At 41.8% G+C, this 23,315-nt stretch overlaps 3 protein-coding genes across 5 annotated transcripts; 1 reads left to right on the plus strand and 2 right to left on the minus strand.

Annotated features, from left to right (window-relative positions):
• Nucleotides 1–81: 81 nt before the first annotated feature.
• On the minus strand, nucleotides 82–4,432 carry tmub2 (transmembrane and ubiquitin-like domain containing 2). 2 transcript variants are annotated; one of them, XM_040044607.1, is made up of 3 exons: nucleotides 4,326–4,432; nucleotides 1,754–2,388; nucleotides 82–1,309 (listed from the first exon to the last, which is right to left on the minus strand). In XM_040044607.1, exons 2-3 carry the CDS (start codon nucleotides 2,371–2,373, stop codon nucleotides 916–918), a joined length of 1,014 nt encoding a protein of 337 aa, XP_039900541.1. In that variant the 5' UTR covers nucleotides 2,374–2,388; nucleotides 4,326–4,432; the 3' UTR covers nucleotides 82–915. The 2 variants fall into 2 exon arrangements, with proteins under 2 accessions (XP_039900541.1, XP_039900549.1); XM_040044615.1 differs by lacking the exon at nucleotides 4,326–4,432 and adding an exon at nucleotides 3,922–4,319.
• Nucleotides 4,433–4,550: 118 nt separating this feature from the next.
• Nucleotides 4,551–10,356, minus strand: asb16 (ankyrin repeat and SOCS box containing 16). Of its 2 annotated transcripts, none has more exons than XM_040044590.1 (7): nucleotides 9,698–10,356; nucleotides 9,194–9,535; nucleotides 8,846–9,113; nucleotides 8,093–8,501; nucleotides 7,898–7,981; nucleotides 5,544–5,654; nucleotides 4,551–5,435 (listed from the first exon to the last, which is right to left on the minus strand). In XM_040044590.1, exons 2-7 carry the CDS (start codon nucleotides 9,528–9,530, stop codon nucleotides 5,271–5,273), a joined length of 1,374 nt encoding a protein of 457 aa, XP_039900524.1. In that variant the 5' UTR covers nucleotides 9,531–9,535; nucleotides 9,698–10,356; the 3' UTR covers nucleotides 4,551–5,270. The 2 variants fall into 2 exon arrangements, with proteins under 2 accessions (XP_039900524.1, XP_039900516.1); XM_040044582.1 differs by having other exon boundaries at nucleotides 4,554–5,456; nucleotides 9,698–10,355.
• Nucleotides 10,357–10,512: 156 nt separating this feature from the next.
• On the plus strand, nucleotides 10,513–23,078 carry hrob (homologous recombination factor with OB-fold). The gene is made up of 10 exons (XM_040044524.1): nucleotides 10,513–10,694; nucleotides 10,855–10,905; nucleotides 11,048–12,028; nucleotides 12,230–12,313; nucleotides 12,847–12,981; nucleotides 15,164–15,272; nucleotides 18,788–18,873; nucleotides 18,963–19,085; nucleotides 19,230–19,443; nucleotides 20,413–23,078. Exons 1-10 carry the CDS (start codon nucleotides 10,683–10,685, stop codon nucleotides 20,466–20,468), a joined length of 1,851 nt encoding a protein of 616 aa, XP_039900458.1. The 5' UTR covers nucleotides 10,513–10,682; the 3' UTR covers nucleotides 20,469–23,078.
• The last annotated feature ends 237 nt before the right edge of the window (nucleotides 23,079–23,315 follow it).

A 23,315-nucleotide genomic window follows, 5' to 3' on the forward strand; every position in this document is an offset into this window, starting at 1 on the left:
AGGGGTTTGTTTTGAAATGCTTTAATAAGAGATGCAACTGAAACCAGAGCAGTCTGACAGCAAGTGCCAGATGCACATTGATTCATTGTATAATTTTATTTACACAAAATACACAATATATTTACAGTATCTTTTCATAATGTTTAAATTAAACTACTCCTACGTAGCATAAAAGAAACAGTCTTGCACTGAGGCAGTTGTACAATTTATATTTGCATACAGAGAGCTCGAGTCATTCAAATAATACAATGATGGCAAAGACTCAAACTGGCACACGCAGCACAACAGTGAGTGGTTCCAAATGATTTTAAGCCATTTTTTTTGTTGGTTTTCTTAAAAGGTACAGTATGTAAAATCTTACCACTAGATGTCAACAGATAGACTGTTGTCAACTGAATTCTATTTTGCTACCCCTCCCAATTCAAGTGCATAATGCTAATTAAGGTGGCTGCCGTTCACCTGTAGTAAGTGTAGACGGTATTTACTGTACATTTAAAACACAAAGTCATCTCAAAGAATAGCGCACAGGAAAGCATAATGAGTATTTTACAGCAATAAAGAGCCATGAGATGAAGCCAGTATTACAACATGGTCTGAACCACTACATCTTTGAATAGGAACTAAATTAAGTTTTAGTTAAAGCAAATGCTCACTCACTGCTGTTTTTTTGTCTTGTTTTTTTTAAACTGCACTTACACTCCTCAGTCACTCATGTTTTTATCTTTGTACATGCACAAACAGGCTCACTTAACCACCCACACGCTCGCACAAATGCACGCTCTCAAACCAGCTGCAGCATCTGCACCGAGGCCCTTTATGGTCAGTACATCTCTCCAGACACTCACCCACTGCTGTAGTTATTTTTATTTCACCTCACAACATTCAACTATAAGTGTGTGCCCTTTCTTTGCCTTTTCAGCGGCTGTGCATCCCAAATATCAAAAAGCTAAAGAACACAGTGACTCCCACAAGGGAGATGGTCGCAGGGGCGGTGAAGAACTGCCTGTAGTTGAGGCGGAAATACCACACGACAGCAAGAATCACCACAAAGACAGGCACCACCAGGCTGCCGGTGCTTATGGCTACACCTGCCGCCCTGAATCCACTGGAGACTCCGGACCCGGCTCCTGCTCCTGTTCCGGACTGAGCCCCCTCCTCTGGACTGGAATCATGCAGGGTCTGAGAGATGTGGCAGTGGATCACGCTGTTGTCTGTGATGTTTAGGGATAACAGAGTCCTCTTGGGATCCTGCAGCAGCTGGCCTTGGAAGATTAATTTAATTTGATGCTCCCGCCCTGAGAAACATTTGCTGGAAAAGAAGGGAGATGAGAAATTAAAGCAGTTATAAGGGGCTTTCTTTCCAAGAGTTAGACAAGAAGATCAATACCACTCCTGTACAATCAATCCAAGGTTTCAGACATAAGCCAATTAACTTACTTAGCAGAAAGACAATAAAAGAAACTTTTGGCTCTGTCTAAAGGTAATAAAATATGCCTTAAATGAACATTTATAAGCTGACTGAGTAATATGTGGCATCTTGTTTAAGCTTTAAGCAAAAAACAAAAAACATGAAAAGCAACAGTAAGGTAAAGCCTTCCAGTGTAAGCCAGCAAACTAAGTATAAGCTCTTGATAAATTAACATTGCAAGGCGGCACAATCTTTATGCTAAGCTAACTGCCTAATGGGTGTATCATCTGTGAATTATTCTGATATTCTTGAAGTTTGGTGGATTTTCACAGTTATTTTACCAACCTTTTTAGTATCCCAACTGTATCTTGTGGCTCTACAACAGCCACCTCCTCTGTGTCATTCAAAAACTTCAGACGGACAGAGATGGAAGTGGTACTACTGGTGATGGTAGGAGAAGAGGTGGTGCTGGTCAAAATTGGAATAGGCTTTGTAGCCTTTTTCACTTCCTCCTCCAACTCCTCCTCCTCATCCTCCTCATCAGCCTCATCATCCTCTCCATCAGAAGTGACAAGCAGTCTTCCAGCCTGTGGTTGTTTGCTCTGTATGTCCAGCAACAAATCTGTCCAAACCCCCTCGGCTCCCTCTACAGTCCCCTCACCCTCTCCTCTGTCAGCTGCCGGCTCTCCTTCGTCCGGCTTGTTCTCCTGAGAAGGTGGAGGCGTCTGCTGCTCAGGGGTGTCGGCACTAGCTGAACCTCCACCGTAGTTGTCATGGCCTCCCAGTCCAATCAGAGAGGCATGAGCACCCACAGTGAGGATCGTGCCCAATATGTGGTCTCCCCGATCAGCCACATGGGTTGAGAGCCAAGCCAAGATGAGGGCCAAGAACAGAAGCAATACACCACCTGCTGCTGTCACCTCATCCTCCATCCCATCCAACATGGTCAGTGCACACACTGCCATCTCTGTCCTCTAATCCTGAAGAAAACACAGGTTTAAGACATTTCGTAGCATACAATTTCAAATGTGGTTCCAAGTGCTGTAGAGCCTGTTCAACAGTTTGCCTCAGACTGCATGTGATAGTATGATCTAAACAAACTGATCTAAACTTTCTAAAATAACATTGTAGATGTACACAGAACTTCCTACATGAAAACATGGTTTTTCTCCTACAAATATGTGATTTGTTGTTATCCCCAGACAAGTTTACTTTTTTCCCCCCTCAAATAAAAAAATCACCATAATAACAAAACTACTTTTTTAAACCACTGTTAATCAGGGTTCTATATACTCAAGCATAAAATAGGGGATCTCAAAGATCCATTTTGAGTTAGGAATACGTTTGGGAATTTTCCTGTTATTTCTGGTCATTGACAATTTCTATTATAATCTGGTGTTTATTCTTTGAAGGAAAACCAAAATTAGCACAGCAAAGACACTGAATGAGGTGGCAGGCATGACATTATCCAAAGGAAGCCAGCTGTAATACTGTTGCGTTTGTTTTTTTTCCCCCTGCACAAACCTTTTGGCACTCTACAGAAAGGTTTTAGCCTAAGCCAAAAACAATGTGCGCATTGTAAAGTTTTTTTCCCCCTTTTTTTTTGCCAATTTTTCTTCTATTTATGAACTGATAAATAACAAAGCAAGAGGGGGGTTGTTATATAATGTATCAGAGACTCATTATCCTTACTTAATGGAAACTTAGACTATAGTCACACATCCATAGTTGAAGCCATGAAATACTCTAGCATATTAATTTGTTTTTATTCGTTTTTGGGTTTTTTTTTTGTTGAAACAAGCAAGAAGGCTCCTCTACATCTATTCAGTTACAGCTAAACAACGTCAATTGCACTCCGAGATCTCTACAGGTCTTACAGTACACTGAACAAGACAGCCATATGGTAGCACTGGGTTTACTTAACTGTGACAAACTACCGTCCGTCTCATAGCAATTTCTCACCCCAGGTTTACTGCATCAAACAATTAATTTATTACTGACATATCTATGAAACACTAGAAAAGCAGATAAACAAGGGAACTGGGCAAAGGAGAGGTTTGGGTTATTCAACTGTCAAAATATTTACTGATCAATTTTCTAATTTCAGCCCATTTGAAAACATATGAAAACGACATGACACAGGATTTGATTCACATGTTCCACCCATAGGCTGTATGATGACGGGGGGAAACATAAGTGTAATATCTTTTTTCCTCCTTCTTGAAGTGTAAGTTTACTTTTTTGTGTAGGACACTCATTCATGCTTACAACCCGTTTTTCTGTGCATTTACTCTTCTATTCTTGTAGACACAAACTCTAGTGAAAGCACTTCAAAGCTCAGTAGCTGCATGCAGTTGCATATTTACATTTGTACTTTTTAATTTTTTTTAAAGAAGAATTGTAGTAGGGGGGGGGGGGAGATAAACCTTTCAAGGTGTATTTACAAATTCAGAAATCAAGGCCTGGTTTCATCGGCGTCAGAATTACTTTACAGAAATACACGTAGCATTTACCAAGGTTGGTCAACAGCTGTTTCGTGTAGCAGGGAAGTCTCAGCCAGCCATCCGGCTAATTCAGGGCCGTGTCATTATTGTTTTCCCCTCTTTTTCTTCCTGTCATGATTGTTCCACACGATGTACAGCCTTAACCTAGACGCTAGCCACAACGAAAGCTATTCTGCTGCACTTACAACTTACAACAGTGTAGTTTACGCTGCTGTCTACGACCTAACTTAGCTTCCCACCTAGCTTAAGTAGCTAACTGGGGGGGGGGGAAACACGACCTTCCGTTGTTTACGGCTCTCATAGTTCGATTTATTTTGTCGCATAATAGTTGTCCGACAGAGCAACTGCTTCGGCCAGACATATAAAAGTCTTTATCGTATGTACCGATATGCATAAACATCAAATGATCTCACCTGCCAGCTGTAAAATCAGCGCATGGTTGAAGGCGAGGCTTAATGCTAGCTAGCAGCTGCTGCTGCTTAAAAACCACATAATAAACATAGCGGCGGCGTGACGTCATCGCGGGCCAGCGGGGTGGGCGCGTGTTTTGGAAACTGTTTGCGCGCCCATTGCTCCACTTCTATGATACAACGTAAATAAATACATAACTGTAGTTTTTTTTGAAAACAGTTTTATTGTTACATCGTTGTTAGTTGTTTATTTGAAAATATTTAAATATTTTATTAATTTATATATAAAAGCACCTAAGGAAAAAAACTAATCCTATGATTTGTATGGCCCAAAGTTGTTCGTAGGTTCAGTATTCACAAAGGATTCAAAACGAAATCAGTTAATTAAATGAATAAATATGTGAACTCTGTGTTAGCCCTGTAATAGCCTGGCGACTGGTGGGTCCAGTGTGTACCCAGTCTCTGCCCCATGAGAGTTGAGAGAGGCGACAACGAGCATTTCAAACTTCCTCTGACATTAACATCAGGAGAAAAACTGCACCAGGAGCTTCTTTTCATTGACTTCTCTGTCTGCAGCTCCTTCTTCATTACTTCCATGAACATTTCGTATACACATATAGCACCAACTAATCCAAATCAACAGTAAATAGCCCGAAACTTCTTAGAACTTCATCTGAACGTTTTCTTGGTTATTCTCTTCCCCATGAACAAATAAAACCATTAAATGTGTCTGAATTTCACAAACAACAATTGTTAGTTTAAAATAGTATCACAAACATGTCATTTAAATCTAATTTACATACATTTGTGTTCTTCAGTGCAACTATTTTTGTAAAGTCAAGTAACACGCTCATTTCTATCATATGTATCTGAGGGTCACCACCTGAAAACCCCTGAAATCTAAAATAATATAAGTTTCCAATGAGGCAAGATACACAATATGTACAGTCAGAAGAACGTGCCATCATTACAGAGCAACAAATAATCCCTTACACAGTTGGGAATGTCCAGTTTGCTGACAACTGAGTGACACTGGGCTCCTAAATGCTGACGTAAAGCACACCGACAGAGATGCTGCAGAGAGCGAGGCTGAGCACTTCGCTGACGCACCAACTGGAAGAAAGACCGATGCTCCTGAGGCAGGGAGGTAGAAACAGAAACACTACAGTGCTGAAGGTAAACAAGCAGAGGAGAGTAGATTTAACACTGCGGAGAGCTCACCTCATATATCTCAGCAGACACAGCATCCATCCATTCACAGGGCGGGAGGTGGGGGTACGAGTTCAGCAGCACCTCGACAGTGGCCAGGGAGAGCACACACTGCTTCAGCATCTGCAAATAAAACACTGCTTGTAAAATTTGACAGTAACTAATTAATCATTCAATAGCTTATTACATTTATGTGATGTTATTTTGGTAATAAAACATGTTACTTTATGAATTTTATGTCATATGGTACCAATAACTATTACATGCTGATGACACTGGTGTCACAGTCCATGTTTTTTGCTGTGTATTTGTTAAGTTTTTGTTTCCTGTTTTGATTTAAATGACGTTTTTCTCATTCTGCACATTTTTCCAGAGTCTCCTGTGTTTCTTTGACTTCCTCTGTTTTGTCTGTGCTTTAGTTTCCTTGTCTTCCTAATCTGTTCCAGCCCTGGGCCATGCCCGGCCTCGCATCCTATGACAGCTGAGAGACGCTCTATTAAAGATTCACCTCTTCTCTATTTCACCTGCTTCTGCTGAGCACATTTAGGTCCCATCTACAACTGACACATAAGGGCCCCACCCACTTTATTAGGTACACTTTGCTACTCATGTGTTGAACTCCATTTTGCCTTCAGAAGTGCCTTAATTCTTCATCTCACAGATTCAACAAAGCACTGAATACATTCAGTGGAGAATTTGGTCCATGTAGAAATGATGACAGGATGCAGTTGCTGCAGATATGTCACCTTCACATCCACCACGTCCCAGAAGTTCTCTATTGGATTGAGATCTGGTGACTTTAAAGGCCATTTGAGTACAGTAACATCACTGTCACGTTTAAGGAGTTGATGAGTGGCAACCGGCGTGGTTTCTGCTGCTGGAGCACATGGGTGTCCAACTCCAGGCCTCAAGGGCCAGTCTCCTGCAGGTTTTAGATGTGTCCTTGATCCAACACAGCTGATTTAAATGGCTAAATTGCCTCCTCAACATGTCTTGAAGTTGTCCAGAGGGCTAGTAATTAACTAATCATTTGATTCAGGTGTGTTGACTCAGGGTAATATTTAAAACCAGGACCTTGAGCCTGGAGCTGGACACCCCTACTCGAGCCCATCTGCTTCATGGTTTGATCTGTTATGCATTTACAGATACTCGTCTGCACACCTTGGTTGTGACAGGTGGTTATTTGAGTTTCTCGATTACCTGGTTTCTATCAGCTCTTCTGAGCTATGACATAAATGAGATATTTTCTCCCACAAAACTGATGCTCACTGGATATTTTCTCTTTTTCAGATCATTTTCTGTAAACACTAGAAATGGTTGTGTGAGATGAACGGTTTTGGAAGCATCAGACCACACTGGCACCAACAATCACGCCACCTTCAAAGTAATTTAAATCACCTTTCTTCCCCATTCTGTTTGAACTCTAGCATTTTTACCATGTCTTCATGCGTAAATGCACTAAGTTGCTGATGATTAGACATTTGCATTCATAAACAGTTAAACAGGTATACCTAATAAAGTGGCAGGTGCATTTATATAATTGTTCACACTATATCAAATATTTGATCTTGTGAAGGTTTCATCACTAATCACTGAGTCTATTCTCAGCTCAGGCATGTCAAACATAATGAAAGTCAGAGATGTGCATAACTTTCTTTAGCAGCAATAGAGAGCCTGGTTTCACTCCTGACTTCTCATATTTGAACATAAACCATGATCTTTCCCTAAATGAAAGAGGTAGTAAAAACGAAACTAAAGAAAGGCCGAAACAGGAAGCAAACTGCAGACTACAGCGTCTCAGCCGTCTTCTTTCAGCCAGCACACTAGCTTACTTATATGCTGTTTAAAACAAGTATTATAAACCCAACTTGCAGCTTTATAAAAGTCAGGATTTCTTGAAATGGAGAGAAAGACTTAATTTGAATAAAAAGGACATATTGACATTATTCCTTTTTTCCATGTTCACTTTTTGCTTTTTACGTTCTCACTAACTTTGTTGGTTTTGTCTAATTTTAAAGTGTTTACATTTTTTTTTATTTACATATTTTGTTGCAGATTTACAAAAATGTAGATAGACACCCCCCCATCTAATATTTCATAATGTTTTTTTCTTGTTTGTTTCTACTCTTCAGACTTTGACATGTATTAATATTTCATTTAAAGATTGTTTTTTGTTTTTTTACAATCCCTGATGTAGTATTTATCTAAGCCTTACATGTTTTGAAACTGTTGCCTCATGAAGTTTCATCACCACACTGACAGCACTGGCAATGAGTCAGTGTTGTCAGTGTGCGCGCATTAGATAACACTACAATTTATATGCAGCAGTTCTCACATTCCCTCACAGCGTGGCTGTTTGATCAAACCTTTGGTGAAACAGGCTTAGCTCCGTGGTTCAGAAGTGATCGTGCAATTGCTTCAGGTTGCTGGTCCGGGAAATCTTCTACCACCTTAAGAACCAAACAGAAAAGTTTTTATCCGAATGCTCAAACTTAAAAATGTGTTTCTGTGTTTGCAATGCTAAATAGTACTTTGTTGCTCTTATACATAGCATTTGCTACCTGCAGCAAACAGTCCATGGCTGTGTATCCTGCACAGTTGGTGACATCAGCCTTGGCCCCATGCTGCAGGAGGAGGTCTACAATCCTGGGGCAGCAGTTTGCACAGGCGTTGTGCAGTGGAGTGTGCTGCTTCCTGCCTGCAGTTCGAGCATCGGCTCCTGCGTCCAGAAGCTTCTGAACCACACGAAGATAGCGTCCGGCCTCAGATGGTCTCTCGGCTCCGGAGCATGCAGCGTTCAGAGGGGTCTCGCCCTCTCGATTTGTGGCTAACACATCAGCTCCGTGGCTAAGAAAGAGCTGGACGTGCTCTTCGAGGCCTCGCCGAGCAGCCACATGCAGAGGTGTGAGTCTCGACTCCCTGGTCCTCACATTGACCTCTGCACCTCCTTCTAAAAGCAGCTCAGCGCAGCTTTAAAGAATAGTACATTTACTGGTCACGACATGCACAATATCTACATTCAGTCCATAAGAAATCCATCTCCCTCAGATATTTTTCGTAATATCTCAGAAATGTTTTTTTTCCTGGCTCACTAGATTTGTATTATTACATTACATTCTATTAAACTACGTTGGGGGTTTTTTTTGTTGTTTTTTTTACCGCAGTTGAGAAAATAACCTTTAAAGGACATTTTTCATATAAGACAAGATTAATATAAAGCTTTGCTTCAGCTACTCCTTGGCAACAATACCCTCGGCTGAATATTTCTGCTTAAGCACAATAAGAATAAAGTCGTCAGCTTTTTTAGCACTTACTGGAATGACTGGGCAGAGGTACAGAGGTGAAGAGGGGCACTGCCATCTGCAGCCAACAGATCAGGCTCTGCTCCATGAGAGAGCAGCAGCTGGACACAAATAGAATGGCCACCTATGCAGGCATCGTGGAGGGCTGTGTTGCCTCCAGGGTCAGCGTTCACCTCCGCCTCACGAAACAGCAGCTCCTCCACACATGCTGTGTGTCCTCTGCTGGCAGCCAGACGTAAGGCTGAGGTCTGTTTCACCGTGGAGCTCATGGTCCACATGCCTGGCGGAAGAAGGAAAAGGGAGTTCATTCAATTAAAGAGTTTATAGAAGATTAAAAGATAGAGATCTGTAAAGTCATACCCATCTCTGGAGCCCACACCATCTCCTCATGCACTGTCTCCATCAAGGCATTGACCATAGCAGGGTCCTTCAGCACTGCATACACTCCTTTCATGTCCCCGCACATGAAGGTGTTGTGGACGGCAGTGTCTCTGCACTTCACCTGGGGCGGAGGGGCCCTGACTTCCTGGAGCCGCTGCTGACGGGGAGGAGGCCTTGGGGCCCGAGGCAAAGGCGCTCTAGTCATGGCTCTCCTGTGAGCCAGTGCCTGCCGTGCATCCTCCCATTCCTGAAACGCCTGCTCCAGTCTCAGAGAGCGCAGTGAAGTAGAGGTAAATGGAAATGTGTCCTTTGACATGGGGCCTTAAAGTCAAAACACAGGTTTAAAAGTACTGATTTCATGCCATTTTCCAGTTTTATCACAGCAGAACATTAACACATTCACCCCGCTAAAGCCAGCCTCCAGCCTCTGAAGCACTGGGAAGTACTGTTTACTGAAAATAGCAACATGCAGCGTTTACTCACCCTTTAATGGAACAGCTGTGAGTGACAGGAGTCCAAGCAGAGGTCAACTAAATACTTTCACAGCTAGAATCAGGTTCATTTCCCTTTGAAATTAAACTATTATGAAGCGATTTCCAAATTAAATGCCCTTCCGTGGTGGCTACAGTCACAAGATTGTTGCACAAGTTCAGCACTGAATATTAATAGATCAGAACGTAAGCTGATACTAAGTGTTTCCACAGCGACCACTAGATGTCAGTATCGACCCAGCATTTAGCTCTATTGCGGTCATGAACGCCAAAGAGCATAGAAGTATCAAGATAATCTATACAAATCAACGAGGAAGGCCACGTGATCACAACTTTAAAAAGTGAGTAAATTCATAGCGTCCCGAAATTCACGTAAAGGAAAGGTGGTAAGAAGAAAAGCCAATTTGGACTTTATTACGAATAAACTTGATAGCTTTCACAACTACGACAGCTGTCTACCTGAACATCTACTGCTCACGAGTAAAAAAAAAATGAAAATGTTTTGCTCTCTCAGAGATGATACTAGCTCGTCTGGATGTCTCGTCTGGGAGACATTACAAAATTGCTAAAGAATTTTGTCTTTTAAGAAAAAAGAGTATTTGCGTGAATCGGTTATTTTTATTAGTAAGATAGGTTTGTTATTAACCACGCCGTAACGTCGCTAAACTTGGAACAAAAACGGAGCTACATCTAATGGGAATGGGGATTGAATCATCTCGCTTCACTTCAACCTCCTTTGTAAAAACATTCCTTACGTCATCACGTCGTGTTTGAACGTGGCGGCGCGATACCAAGCAATACAGCCCAGATAAACTTTACCTGTAGCTAGCAAGCTAGTCTCACTTAACTGTAGTTAAAAAGGAAAAGAAATAGCAGAGATCATATTTGTAAGCCGGCATTAAATGGCAATTAATGTCTTACAAAGTCTGGTATATTTGTTCAAAGTGATCAACAACGGTTTTTTATCGCGATAGCCCATGACTGCAATGGTAAGTCCAGCAAACTGAACGCAGCTGAGGCTAACTAAGCTAATACACGTTAAGTAGCTCAAATGTGTGGCATGTTTTCGAGTTTACCAGGACATATTATTACTATTATTGACATTTATTGGTACTCGTGCTGTGTTTTATTGTTGTGTTTGTGTTACAGACCTGTAAATTAAGTGGCCTTTTCAGCATTGGCGAGGACTTTGAAGATGAGGTAATAATCAGTAAATATAATAACACCTGATTTTATTTAACTGTCGTTTCAGGCTGCTTTCTGTCACATAATGGTCCTCCTTCTGTTCCCTCGTAATCCCACTGTGTGTGTGTGCGTGCGTGCGTGCGTGTGTGTTTCCCAGGACCTGCTCGAGACAGACTGGGCTTCCTGCTCCGTGTCTGGACCAGCCAATGTGGCAGCTGCTGTGTCATCCTGTGCTCTGCGTGCCTCCTCTGTTACTCACAGAGAGCCGGAGAAAATTTGCCTCCAGCAAACTGGAGAGAGATCAGCTGCCCCGTGCAATGGCACAGCATCAGAGAGCAGCACGCACACTACTGCTACGGGACAAACTGTTGCTTTGGGGTTGAGACGGCTCTCATCTTCCTCTCATTCCCGCTCTCCTCTCCCTACTCCTTCTCCCACGTTGAATAACTCTGAGCCAAATCGGGCAACACAACAGAGTCACGCTCACGCTAAGGGGCTGCCGAAGCCCTGTGTGGCTCAGGATGACTTTGATGACTGGGATGTTGACCTAGCAGACCTGGAGGAATGTGATGGCCAAATGGGACGGATGCCTGAACCTCCTGCTCCACGTGCACCCACAGTAGAGCCTCCAGCCAAAATGCTGCGACCCTCGACCTGTGGACAGACTCAGACACTACCTGTTCGGACAGTGAGGGAGCTTAGCGCCGCATCCAAGACTTCTAGCGCCACTGGTCACAATTTGGCTCCTTTTCCACCTGTCCAACATCCAAATCCATGTCCTGCTTTCCCATTAGCCCCTCCACAGAAGTCTGACGTTTTCCGTGGCTTCACTGCAACTTCTCCAGCCCTGAGTTCTTTTTCCAGGACGGTTAACAAACCTCAGCAGCCACAGAAAACATGTACAACTCCAAGACCCTCCTCTCAGCCCCGCAACCTCTTTGATACAGTCTCCCCGGCACCTTCTTCCTCCCCCTCTCCCTCTGTGAACTCTCATCCTCTTCACACGCCAGTACTCACCAATCGCCTGGTCCAGCTAGTCTCTGCCTCCAATAAGCTTCCCAAGAAGAGGCCTCGCTCAGAGCCACGCCAGCCCAGGACCCGGCGCTTCCCTGGTCCAGCTGGGCTTCTGCCACAGCAGGTTGGTCTCATGTGATGCTGATGCACTCTCTCCTAATCTGGCTTTCTGCAAATGAAAGCACAAGCACGGTCAAGCCAAGGCAAAGACGCCTGAGTAGAACTCAGAAAGAAAATGAATTAGTTATGTGTTCTGTTTTGGGTTTTTTTTTTGTTTTTATTTCCCACCTTGCTGGCATATAGTGATTTAAATTTCCTCTCTCAGCCTCAGGGTCAGAACCTGGATGAGATTGTGGTTTCTGTTCCTCAGACTCCTGCCCATGGGGCTGTGGCTCGACTACCAAGTCAGGTAAATAAGCAGGTTTTTTTTTTTTCCATCTTTTCTATCACTGTTGCACCTTCAAAAGCAGACGAGATTACAGAAAAGGCTTGAAAATGCCAGGTGTCCACACTGTGTGAGGCCAGTAAATCATGAACAGATTTTGTATTGGCCACATGGAGGCAGCGGAAATGAATGACTAAAACAGCACTGACACCACCTTATGAGCTGACATGGAAAAGAGCTGCCCTATTTACACATCCAGCTTGTTAATAGTCCCCTGATGTCAAGTGCAGTATTCTCTCACTTTTGCTCTCCTGAAGGAAACATCTGGCACATCAGCTGCTTAATGCTCCACTCTGTTCAACAGCTAGTCTACGTAGGACGAGTAGCTGCCTGCCAATTTGTGCATTGTTTGTACAGGATGCAGTACTCTACATAACACTATTTACAGTTATTTGTGTGAAATATTAATTAGAGCCACTTGGAAGAACCAGCAAAGGTCAAGAATTCCATTTATAGTGTCGCTGTATGTTTGTGGGTGTAAAAACTTTATGTTAAAGGCTTCCAGCTCACAGACTGAGGAAGAAGAGTTCAGTGGCGGTGCCTGGGCAGCGATGAAGATGGAGATGGGATTGGATGAGAGGCATCCATCATGTTTCCTGCACTCCTACAGTGTGGTCATGGTGCTTCGCAAGGTGAGCTGACAACGTCGTTACACAAATGGAGAAGAAGTCCCACTGGTACTGTTTATTCAAGCGCTGTCTAATATTTAGGTCAAGCCTCTTTACAAGTTACGTGTCTTCACACCACAACGGCCCGTTTGCCGCCGTTGGAGGTCTATTGGCATAATCAGGACAAATGACGACGCTGTCCTGGAGGTGTTGTGTAATTATAAACGGTACGATCGCTCATCAGTCACACTAATGGGGACTCTGCTGTCGCTCTCCTGTAGCTGTGTGTGAAGGGCCGCCAGTGTGAAGTAGCTTTGAGTGGCAGTCATTTTGAAACCTTACACGGTGGTTTCTGCTGTGTTTGCTTGTCACTGGCTCCATTTAACAGGAGCAGAGTCGGTGGCAGGACGCTGGATAAGCTCGCTCAGGTTAAGCCGTTGACGTGAATGTCGGCTTCCCCAAATCCTTGTTTTTCGTGAATAAACAAATGACCACACTGCCCCAATGTGTTCTAACAAATGCAGTGTAAAGAAAGGTTGATCTCAAGAGGAAATCCTGCTCACTGCTGTGTATTTACTTCCATCAGTATATCTTCGTAACACCAGATTTGTGTCGAGGGTTAATTTAAAAACTGAGGTTAATCAGTAGGTTGGTACACTGGAGAAGATTTGATATCATTTGTAAAGTTTCTTTCAAAGCATCAGGTTATCATAGATTATTGGAATGACTGAACACTTACAGTTTATCTAAAGTAAATAAGGCTGGGTTTTTAATCCCATGCAAACACTTGCAGACAGCTGTGGACATCACAGATGATTAGTTGTTCCTATTCCACTTGAGGGACGCTTGCACAGCTGGCGACCTTGCAGTTTTGGCACATTGGAGGGCACATGGATGTCCACATGAAGAGATTCAAACAGACCCTCGCATTCTAGTTGATGTCAAAAGTATTACACCCACATGAGGCACTTTTAAGCAACTCCAAACCCTGTACCTTCAGCACTTGCGTAAAAGACAACATGTGGCTTTGCACAGAAGTCAAACCCCTCCTGGACAATATGATGCCATATTTTCACCCAGTCACAGTGCACTTTGCACTCTCTTTACGGCAGTGCTGTGAATTAAAGCGAATGTGGTTTAAATTCAACACCACGCTGCATCAGCAACACTGAAGTTTTTAAACTGGCCGTCACTGAGAGAAGGAAGGCTGCAAATATACTCGGGCTTTCTCTTGCTTTGTGCTCGCAGCCACCAAAACATCAGAGGCCACAGTCAAACAAGGTAAAAAGCAATAATTCTGTCCATTTGCGAGGCGTCCTGGCTGGCCGTTTACGGTGCCAAGTCCCCAGCCGCCTCCCAGAAACCAACCTTCATGTTTATGTCCCTGTAAATTTTAAATTGCACATCCTACAGCTGCAGGTAGTCCACTGCCAAAATAAAATTTCCTCCATGCTGTTATATTGCAGAAGCATTTTGTTGGATAAACAAGCGTAATTCTGCCCCAGAACCTCAAAAGATGATTTTTTTTTATTCATTTATTTTTTTTATCTTTGTGGGAGACGAGCGTGTTCTTGATTTGTGTGCACAGCCAGCAGTTGTCTGGGCTTGCACTTGCCCACTGTACTACCAGCCAATCAGCCCAGCTAGACCTCCGGTCCTCCGACTCTTCCCATCGAAAATGTAATAAATAGTGCAGGTGGTAGGCTCTTATGTGAAAAGCCCATTATCCCTGATGTGCTGATAGATTTAGGGCTTAAATTTGAAGATTTAGAAAAAAAATCTGAAATTGCTCACAAGAGTTCTTAAAATTCAGTATCCAATTGGAGCACAGAACATGTGTTTACACAATTTAAAAATCAAACAAACAGTTGATTCGGTTATTTTCTTATAATACTAACATTAAATATATATGTGAGTAAAATGTGTGCCATGAAATCAGACTGTCATCACACAATCCTCAGCTGATTTATTTAGCTTCCATGTTTTTCTTAACACTTAATTGTGTCCTGTTTTCTACTGTATTCAACATAGAAATGCTTCAGACCCATTTTACAAGAAAGAATTTGATATTTTTGCTTGAACCATTACTAAAAAGATGAATGATCAACTTTTTATATTTAATCTGTTAATCCATTAATTATATAGCAATATTGTTAGCAAAAGTTATCGTGTGTGTCTGTGTGTGTATTTTCCCTCTTCTTGTTAGGCTGCACTGAAACAGCTGGTCAGAAATAAAGTTCCAAACATGGCTGTGCTTCTGAAGAGCATCGTCCACACGCATGCTGATGCCAAGGCAGTGTTTAAGGACCCGACAGGTAACAGACAAACCCAGATTAAAATAAATATGATGATTCATTGTGAGTCGATTACAATGCTCGACTCTAGTAGAGCACTTGAGCCTCAAAGCAAACTTCGGTAGGGAAAAGAAACAGGAAAGCATGTTAACTAGTGCTGAACCATGGGAGCAGAGGAGCTGCGAGCTTTTTCCTGCACATTTGACATTTGCTCACTGGGAGCTCGCCTGATTGAGCTCCACGAGGTACGAGAGCAAAGTTCAGCTATTGTAACACGCTTGATTGCGTGCACACATACACACACCCCGTCTTGCCCAAACAGCAGGACGCCTCTTTCTTCCCACCGCTCGTTTCCTCTCCCGCTCTTTCTTAAACCTTTCCCCCCCACTTTTGTCTGCTGCACCTCTAAGCTGAGTCTGTTGCCATGGCCCCCAGAGAGCAGCCACATGAGGTGAACTGATTATCATCACTCAGGAGTGGATGTTGCTCTCAACACCGGACTTAAGTGCTTATTAGTGATTCAATTGCCACAGATTGGCATCAGTAGTGGGCGGGTATTAAGTGCTTCTGACACCACAAGAAACTGTTTGCTTAGTCATGTGACCCTGACCTGCTGGAAGGTTCTTCGCTTTTTACCCAGCAGACAGTGTTATCTGAGAAGCTGCTAACAGCGCACGCTTAACATCCACTAGTGCTGGGGGAAAAAAACAAGCTGAGGAGAAATTAATCAACATATTAGTATCGTAATCATTTATCATTAACAAAAAATATTGGGCTTTCATCATAATGTGTGTGTGTATATATAAGTATGAAAAATGGGGATTCAAACACTTGCTTCTGGTGAGTGATGAACTCTTTCATGTCGCTGCCGATCCCTCGAGCTTCCATTTGTGGACTTTTTGCAGTTTAAAATGGGTAAAATATTCCTAATGTGTACATAAACACGACTCGGTGCGTATGACAGCAGTCTGGTGGTGGAAAAAAACGGAAACACGGATCTTTAGATCACGTTCTTGACAGCAGAGTCTGCTGTGGATTTAGGTGTCATTCTGAGCTTCAGGAAAGTTTTTCACTATTTTCTGATATTTTTATATTTGTATGAAAACAGAAGAACCATATCTGGGAGATGCTGATGAGGATCTTTAGATGCAGCTTAGCTGTCTAATAAACATGCAGTTTTATTCTTATGAGTTTGAAGAAGGAAGCTGTGGTGTTAAAAGGTTTTTATTCCAGGCTTGTTCTGAAGCTCTCAATACAATCTCGGATTTATTCAGAGTGACACACTGTTCATATCCTTTTTTTTGGCTTTCCTGTTGTGTTTTTAATTTGGTTTTTTTGCCCAAACCGTTACACTAAATATGTCAGAAAGTTTATGGAAATGTGTGCAAAATGCTGTTGTCTCTGGTTTCTTTTGGAAATTTCCGTCAAACGTGAATATTTGAATCCTCTTGGGTTTGAATATTTACTCGGAATAATCACATCACAAAGTGTGGAAAAAGCTTTCCTACATTGTTAGAAGCGTGGATTGGCTTGCAAAACTTTGGGTTACTGTGAATAGCTAGGCATGTAAAATGTGACCTGATTCTTCCATTTATTTATTTACATTTATTTATTTATTTTTTATTTTTTTAAATTTCACACGCAGTTTCCTGTTTTAGTTTCAAAATGGCCCAAAAAAGGCCCAAAGCAAATTATGGGGCATCCTAGATGGTCGACTCTTAATAATGTCCTTTGGTGTGCATCACGGCATGGAGAGACTTTTGGTAGAGACCTTTCTCTCTGTTGCTACTGCAGAAGGCATCTGTGCTTATGATTGTCTGTTTTTGTCCTGAGTTTTGTTTGTTTTTTACAGAGATTATGATATTTTTTTTGTCTTCAGATTTTGCTGGTAATGAGTATAATCCAGTCTTGCTTCTGCTAAGGAAACTTTTCCAAGTGCTACTCGCTGCTGCGCCCACCCTTTCTACGCCTCGCTTCAACTTCATTAGTCAAATTTTTGGTTCCAAAATGCTTTTAGATGTTCATTTGCAAAATTTCAACTATTTTTCAGACAAAGGAGTCTGCTGTGTCTTCCCCAAGGTCTTTTGGTGTCACATGGTGATTTTGATATGAATTTCTTGTAATTAACATCAACTTGACCTTGATCTATTAACTGCTGGCTCTTTATGAACTGAAGAAACAGCTGAATGAATACACTTTGCTGTCATTTTGGAGCCTTCTCCTGCTTTGTCGGCATGAATTATTTTAACTTTCAGTGCTAGGCAGCTGGAGCTCGTAGCTAATGATTGCTGGGTCAAGGTTTCAGAGTTGGCAGAGCTGGTCGAGTTGGCAAGCAGAGTATTCATAAATCCTGCAAATTTGGATCACTTGAGGGGTTTACGGAGTTTCCTGTGGCTCAAGATACTTTTTACCTGTCTGAATTACTGCTGAACACACAAACTGCTCAGGAGCCGGTTATGTTCCAAGTTTCACTTTAAAATTGAGTACAAGTGCAGTGTTTTCACTGATTGTTTTATTTACAGCCTGTTTTAAGCGCATTATAGATTCTCTGCTTTCCAAAGATGTTTTATATGTGCACACTGTTAAGTTGCACCTTAGTAAAACCATTGAATGAAACACTAATTGTGCATTAAATTCTCACAAGACTGTATTCGTTAATCTGCTGTCGAGTTTCTTTAACACTGCTGGAACGGCCACTATTAGAATTATATTTATTTTTACCAGGTGCTAAATCTCTGGTCTTCAGTATCATCTTAACTGCAACAGTGTTGCATTTTACATTTTACATTTTTTATGTTCTTTATCTATTTATCATCACCTGATAAGCTCTCTGATTGTAGTAGGGACGCTCATAGGGATCATTTTGTGAATAAGAGTCGTGATGTATGTAATGCCCGGTTTTATGAGAGCGTCACACAGAGCGGGAAGCAGAAAGCCTGGCGTAACAGTGAAAGGTTTTAGGTTTTGTTGAGCCAGCTACAGCAAAGAAAGCCTGGCTGTGTTGAACTTCCCTTGGAGTAATACCCCTTTGGGTATTATATAATCTGGTAGCAGCAGATTAAAAGGAATCTTTCATCTTTACCTTTATGCTGTTTGGGGGTCAGTTTGTCTTCTACTCAAATGTGAATAGAAGGAAAAGAAATTCTGACTGGTATCTTTTTATGAATTCTCCATGTTTTCTTCTTATCTTGTGCAAACGTGCACACTCACATGCACATTACAGTGAGAGCTTTCATGCCATTTCATTGAATTATCAGACTTTTTGGTGGTTGCCTGTCCAGAAAATAAAAAAAATTATTGCTAGATTAATAAAAAAAAAGAAGGTAAATAATGAAGCGTTTCATACATTTTGATCATAAAATGCAGATTATGGATAAAAACATTTGTATTCAAGAAGGAAAGTGAAAAGGTGAGGATGTGTTTATGCAGCTAAATCTAAAGCTAAGCTGTATCTTTTGTGAGAAGTTATGAGTAGTTGTGTGTGTGTGTTTAAATGTTTTTTGTACTTTATTTCTTTATAATGCTTTGGACTGAAGGGGAGATTCAGGGAACTATTCATCGGCGTCTTTTAGAGGACAGAGCAGAGGAGCTTAAGGTCGGGGCTGTGCTGCTGCTCAAACAAGTAAGGCATACCGCCCACAATCATATAACTATAGTGTTGTATCTGAGTTATACAGTGGTTACAAATCAGTTTCTTACTTCTGTGAACAGGTGGGTGTGTTTTCCCCCTCCCATCGTAACCATTACCTGAATGTAACTTCCAATAACCTGCTGAGGATCTACGCTGCTGATGGAGTCAGTCTGACCTCCACTCAGCTTCCCCCTCTGGTCCTGGTGAGCAGGATGGCTGCTGCTGAAAATAAGATTAGCACGTCTACATTCCAAGAAATACAAAAACATATTTACTTTTTTTCTTTTTAGATATATGTCCTGTCAACCTGTCATCAGTCCCTTTGAAACATATTAATTCTTTTCTAGGAGCCGATGTTGCTGTCACCCACTCAGTCTCCCGGTGTCCTTCAGGAGCCAGTTTCCTGCATGCAGCTGATGTTTGATGAAGAGGATGACGAGGGAAAAGATTGGGAAAGACACACAGAGCGAGAGGGAGACCCTCGAGCCCCTGTAGACAGTGGCAGAGGCTCCCTGGAGCGTGGTGGGAGCACAGCACCACAGGAGCCAAGCTGGGATGCAGGTGGGGCACATGCAGTAACACTTGCAGACAGGGAGAAAAGAGCTTAGTACAAGCAACACTTGTAGAGAAGCAGAAGAGAGATTAATTCTTCTCACATCGTGAGCTTGCCTGCTGTCGCTCTGAAATATAATGAGTTATTTTCCAAATAAAACATTAATGATGTTTGGTCATTGGCATTTGACTGCAATTCTGAAACCCTATCAGTCATAGCCTGATTTGTTTTTAAACTGGTTTTTTTTTTTTTTTTTTTTGTCTGATGAGCAAATATTTATCTCATATCTAAAAATGATATGATGCAAAAAGGCAAGCCATGTTTAGGATTCTTAGTCCCAGAATTTTACCTCAATTTGCCTAAATGACAAACACAGTGACTGTCTTTGGAGGACAAATCCTAAGAAATCCACAGCTGAGAATTTCCATGCAGAAATGTGAAATGTTAGCATCTTAGGCTGATCAACATCTAGCTATGGTCTAAAATTCTGGAGCGCAGTCTAAAAACCAATAATAGCAACGACATCCGGTGGTCACAGGGGGTGCTGTTTGAGCTCCAGCTCCTTCCGCCCACGTGTTGAAAGAACAAACTGAATTGCTTCCAGTGGTCACAGCAGCTCACTGCCTCGATGCATGCGAGCAGGAAAACTGGATTAAAATGCTATATTCAGACTGTTTATTCTACAAATCCGTTATGATGCCGTCATGGCCTTTGATCTGGCATCACCATCAAATCACTCTTTGCATTTTGCATTTGCAGCGGCACCTAATAAAAAATGCATTGCTTTGTTTTTTATCCAACTGAGTATTAGAGCATTACAAGATGAAACCAGTACCATGTGTGTTTTTTACTTAATAACTAACCCCTGATGATTGTAGTTGAAACATTGCAATCATTGCTGTTTTGTTTTTGTTTAATCAAATGTCTGAGGCATTAAAATACTGTCTCATGTGCTGACCTGTGTGTTTGTTGCACAGATGATGACCTGGATGAACTGCTGGGAGAATTGCCCGAGGATGCCTGCAGCCTATGATGGAAACTTCACATGAAACTTTACAGACTGTCTCCCAGGACTTGCATTATGACTGACTCACCTTGCACTTCTACCCTCATTTTCCTTTTGAGTCACCTTCTAAACACCGAAATACTGGTGAAACGATGTACATGTTGTTTACTCAAAACTGTTTCAGATCTGTTTATAAATACAGAGAATAGTCTTGAATTAATTTGTTGTAAGTGTGCCGATGCTTTGTATCACCGATAATTGATAAGTTGCTCGTTAGTTCCAAAAATCTGCCTCTTTTGATTTCATCTACACATCCTGTGTTCTTGTAGCGACTTTGAGCCTCTTCTATGTGCGTATTAGAGATGTTTCCCTTTTTGTTTCATTCTTATTCATTGTACCTGCTCCACTGACCTTGAAATGGAAGACTAATCTACACAGCATTGATTTACTAATTATGCAAAATGAAACCAAGGTGAGGCTGCGGCTGTTTTCCAGTTAGTTAGTTTTCAGCTTCAAAGTGGACTGGATGATTTTTACGCTGCTTGTTTACGGTGCATTAAGAGGTGTATCAGAGGTTTTTGGCTTGGGATTGCGAGAGGTAGTCTGAGTCCCATGTGGTTTCCTGACCTAAGCAGTGTTTACCCAACTGTGCAGTGCATCAGGGTGGAGTCGTACTGTGACTAACAGGCTAATATGGTGGCTTTCCCGACATCTCCTCCTCAGATCCAGACTTCTTCAGCACTCCTGCCTGAGTATAACAGATTCAGGTTAATCCTCATCCTCGTTCTCATTTTGAGTATGATGCAGCTGCTCAACTTGCCTGGTTTAAGTTGAAAAGCGAGAGGGGGAGAGAACAGGGATGATGAAATGGGTTGTATTTGCAGTTTTTCAACTTAGCCGTGTGGCTTAAATAAGTACATTTACAGTGCAGTCTAAGTATTTGGACAGTTACACATGATCTGTTTGCACTCTGTTTCTGCACGTTGGATTTGTAATGGGCCAGTAAATGAGAGGAGAGAGTAATGATTTTCAGTGTAAATGTAAGGCTGATTACATTGTAGCCTGTCACTGCCCTTATGGATTAACTGATGTTTCTATCCAGACGTGATGTCCTCCTTCGATTCATTTATACTGACTTTATAAGGCAGGTTTGAGAGTGTGATCAGCGGCTCATCCACAATAAACAGTGTCCTTTCTAGAAAGTAATCATACTGTTCAGCTTTTTGCTTTTAAATTGTTACATTGCCATTGCTGAGTATTGATCTAAAACCCTTAAACTCAGTTTGAAAACTCAGTCACCACTAAAAATATAAAACCCATTGATTCATTTAAATGTAAATAAGCATATTTGAGTAAGTCAAATTTCATTTAGGGTCTTTAAGATCAGCAGCACAAAGCGCTTCATGACAAAAATGCCAGAAAGTTCTGCAAAAGCACGTTTAAAAAGATGAGGTTTTAGCTGATATCTAAGAGATCAGTCCACAGAGCTCGGGGCTCTGTGGGGGAGAGAGTTGCAGAGTCTGGGCCACTGTTGCAAAACTCTCTGCTTTAGTTCTCAGGCTTATATGATGCATAGCCAGCAGCCCCTGATTACATGGCCTCTGGGATGATCTGGAGATGTATGCATGTAAGAGTTCACTCGTGTATGTTGGTGCTTCTCCATGCAGAGAAAAAGTCAAAATCAGAATCTTAAAGTGAAATCTGAAGTTAATGGGGAGCCAGTGCAACTGAATTAGTAACAGTGTGACATGTGAGTACTAAGACTTCACCTTCGCAGTGATATTCTCTACAACCTGCATACTATTACTGTAAGGCAGTTTATACACTGTACTGTGTGTTTATGCTACCCATTCAAAGAACTATAGCTGCCAGGCTACTTTTTGAGAACCAGTCCACTGCACGTGGGTTTAATAGGACCGAATGTGTGGGTTGCAAATTTGTGAATCTGGTACACTAGCCTTTTCTACAGCCACCATCAGTGCTTTCAACTTAGGTCCCAGCAATGATATGGCACTTTTCCCAGGGTCAGTTTTTTGGTACTACCAATGTTTTGTAGTGGAAATGCACAAATCTGCTTTTAAATTACGCACTGGTAGAGGGATGTGAGGGCCTTGTGTATTTCGAGTGGTTTCTTGTAGAGCTAACTGAGTGGGCTTAACGAAGAGAAACGTAACTGTTTTTGTCATTTAAATCTACAAGAAATTAAACTGGTAAACTCGAAGTACAATTATTAATTTACATTAAGGAAACATTCAGTTTTTTCAGACAACAATAGATGCATATATAGTGTACAGAGCAGGAGCGGCTGTGTGGCTTCCACGTTAGTTTTGAGCAGGGCAAAACTCAGCATAAGATCAGTGGAATAAGTAACATAACAGATTGGACTAAAGCAAGGCACATCAGGTTGTTCTCATCTAGTGAACTCTAGCGATGGCGACAGCACAGAGAGTAGGTGCAAAAAGGAAAATGGCACCATAGTGAAATGCAAGGTCTGCTACTACAGCAGATGAATCACGAGCTATCCATGCGAGTCCGTGAGAAAACAGGCGTATGGACACATAATGTGGAGGTGTAAAATACTGAATAAGTCTGTCCTTTAACTCTATATGCTAAGACCACAGGAGTACAGTCTGGTTTAAAAAAAAAAAAAAAAAAAAAAAGCAAACAAATGCTGGCATTGAAATAGTTGACCTGCCATTATAATCTAGCCTCAAGCTTGCTGAAAAGAGATTTTAGATTAGCCTTACTTTATCCTTTAAGGTTTATTATCTTTTCTCGTTTTGGTCCAGCTTCTATAGACATTGTGATCACACAAATGGATTTTGAAAAATCACATGTACTCTAAGAATCACAGGTGGGTTTAGTTGTTCATCT

This window comes from Simochromis diagramma, unplaced genomic scaffold, assembly GCF_900408965.1.
Source record: "Simochromis diagramma unplaced genomic scaffold, fSimDia1.1 OVJJ01000321.1, whole genome shotgun sequence".
Classification (NCBI taxonomy): Eukaryota; Metazoa; Chordata; class Actinopteri; order Cichliformes; family Cichlidae; genus Simochromis; species Simochromis diagramma.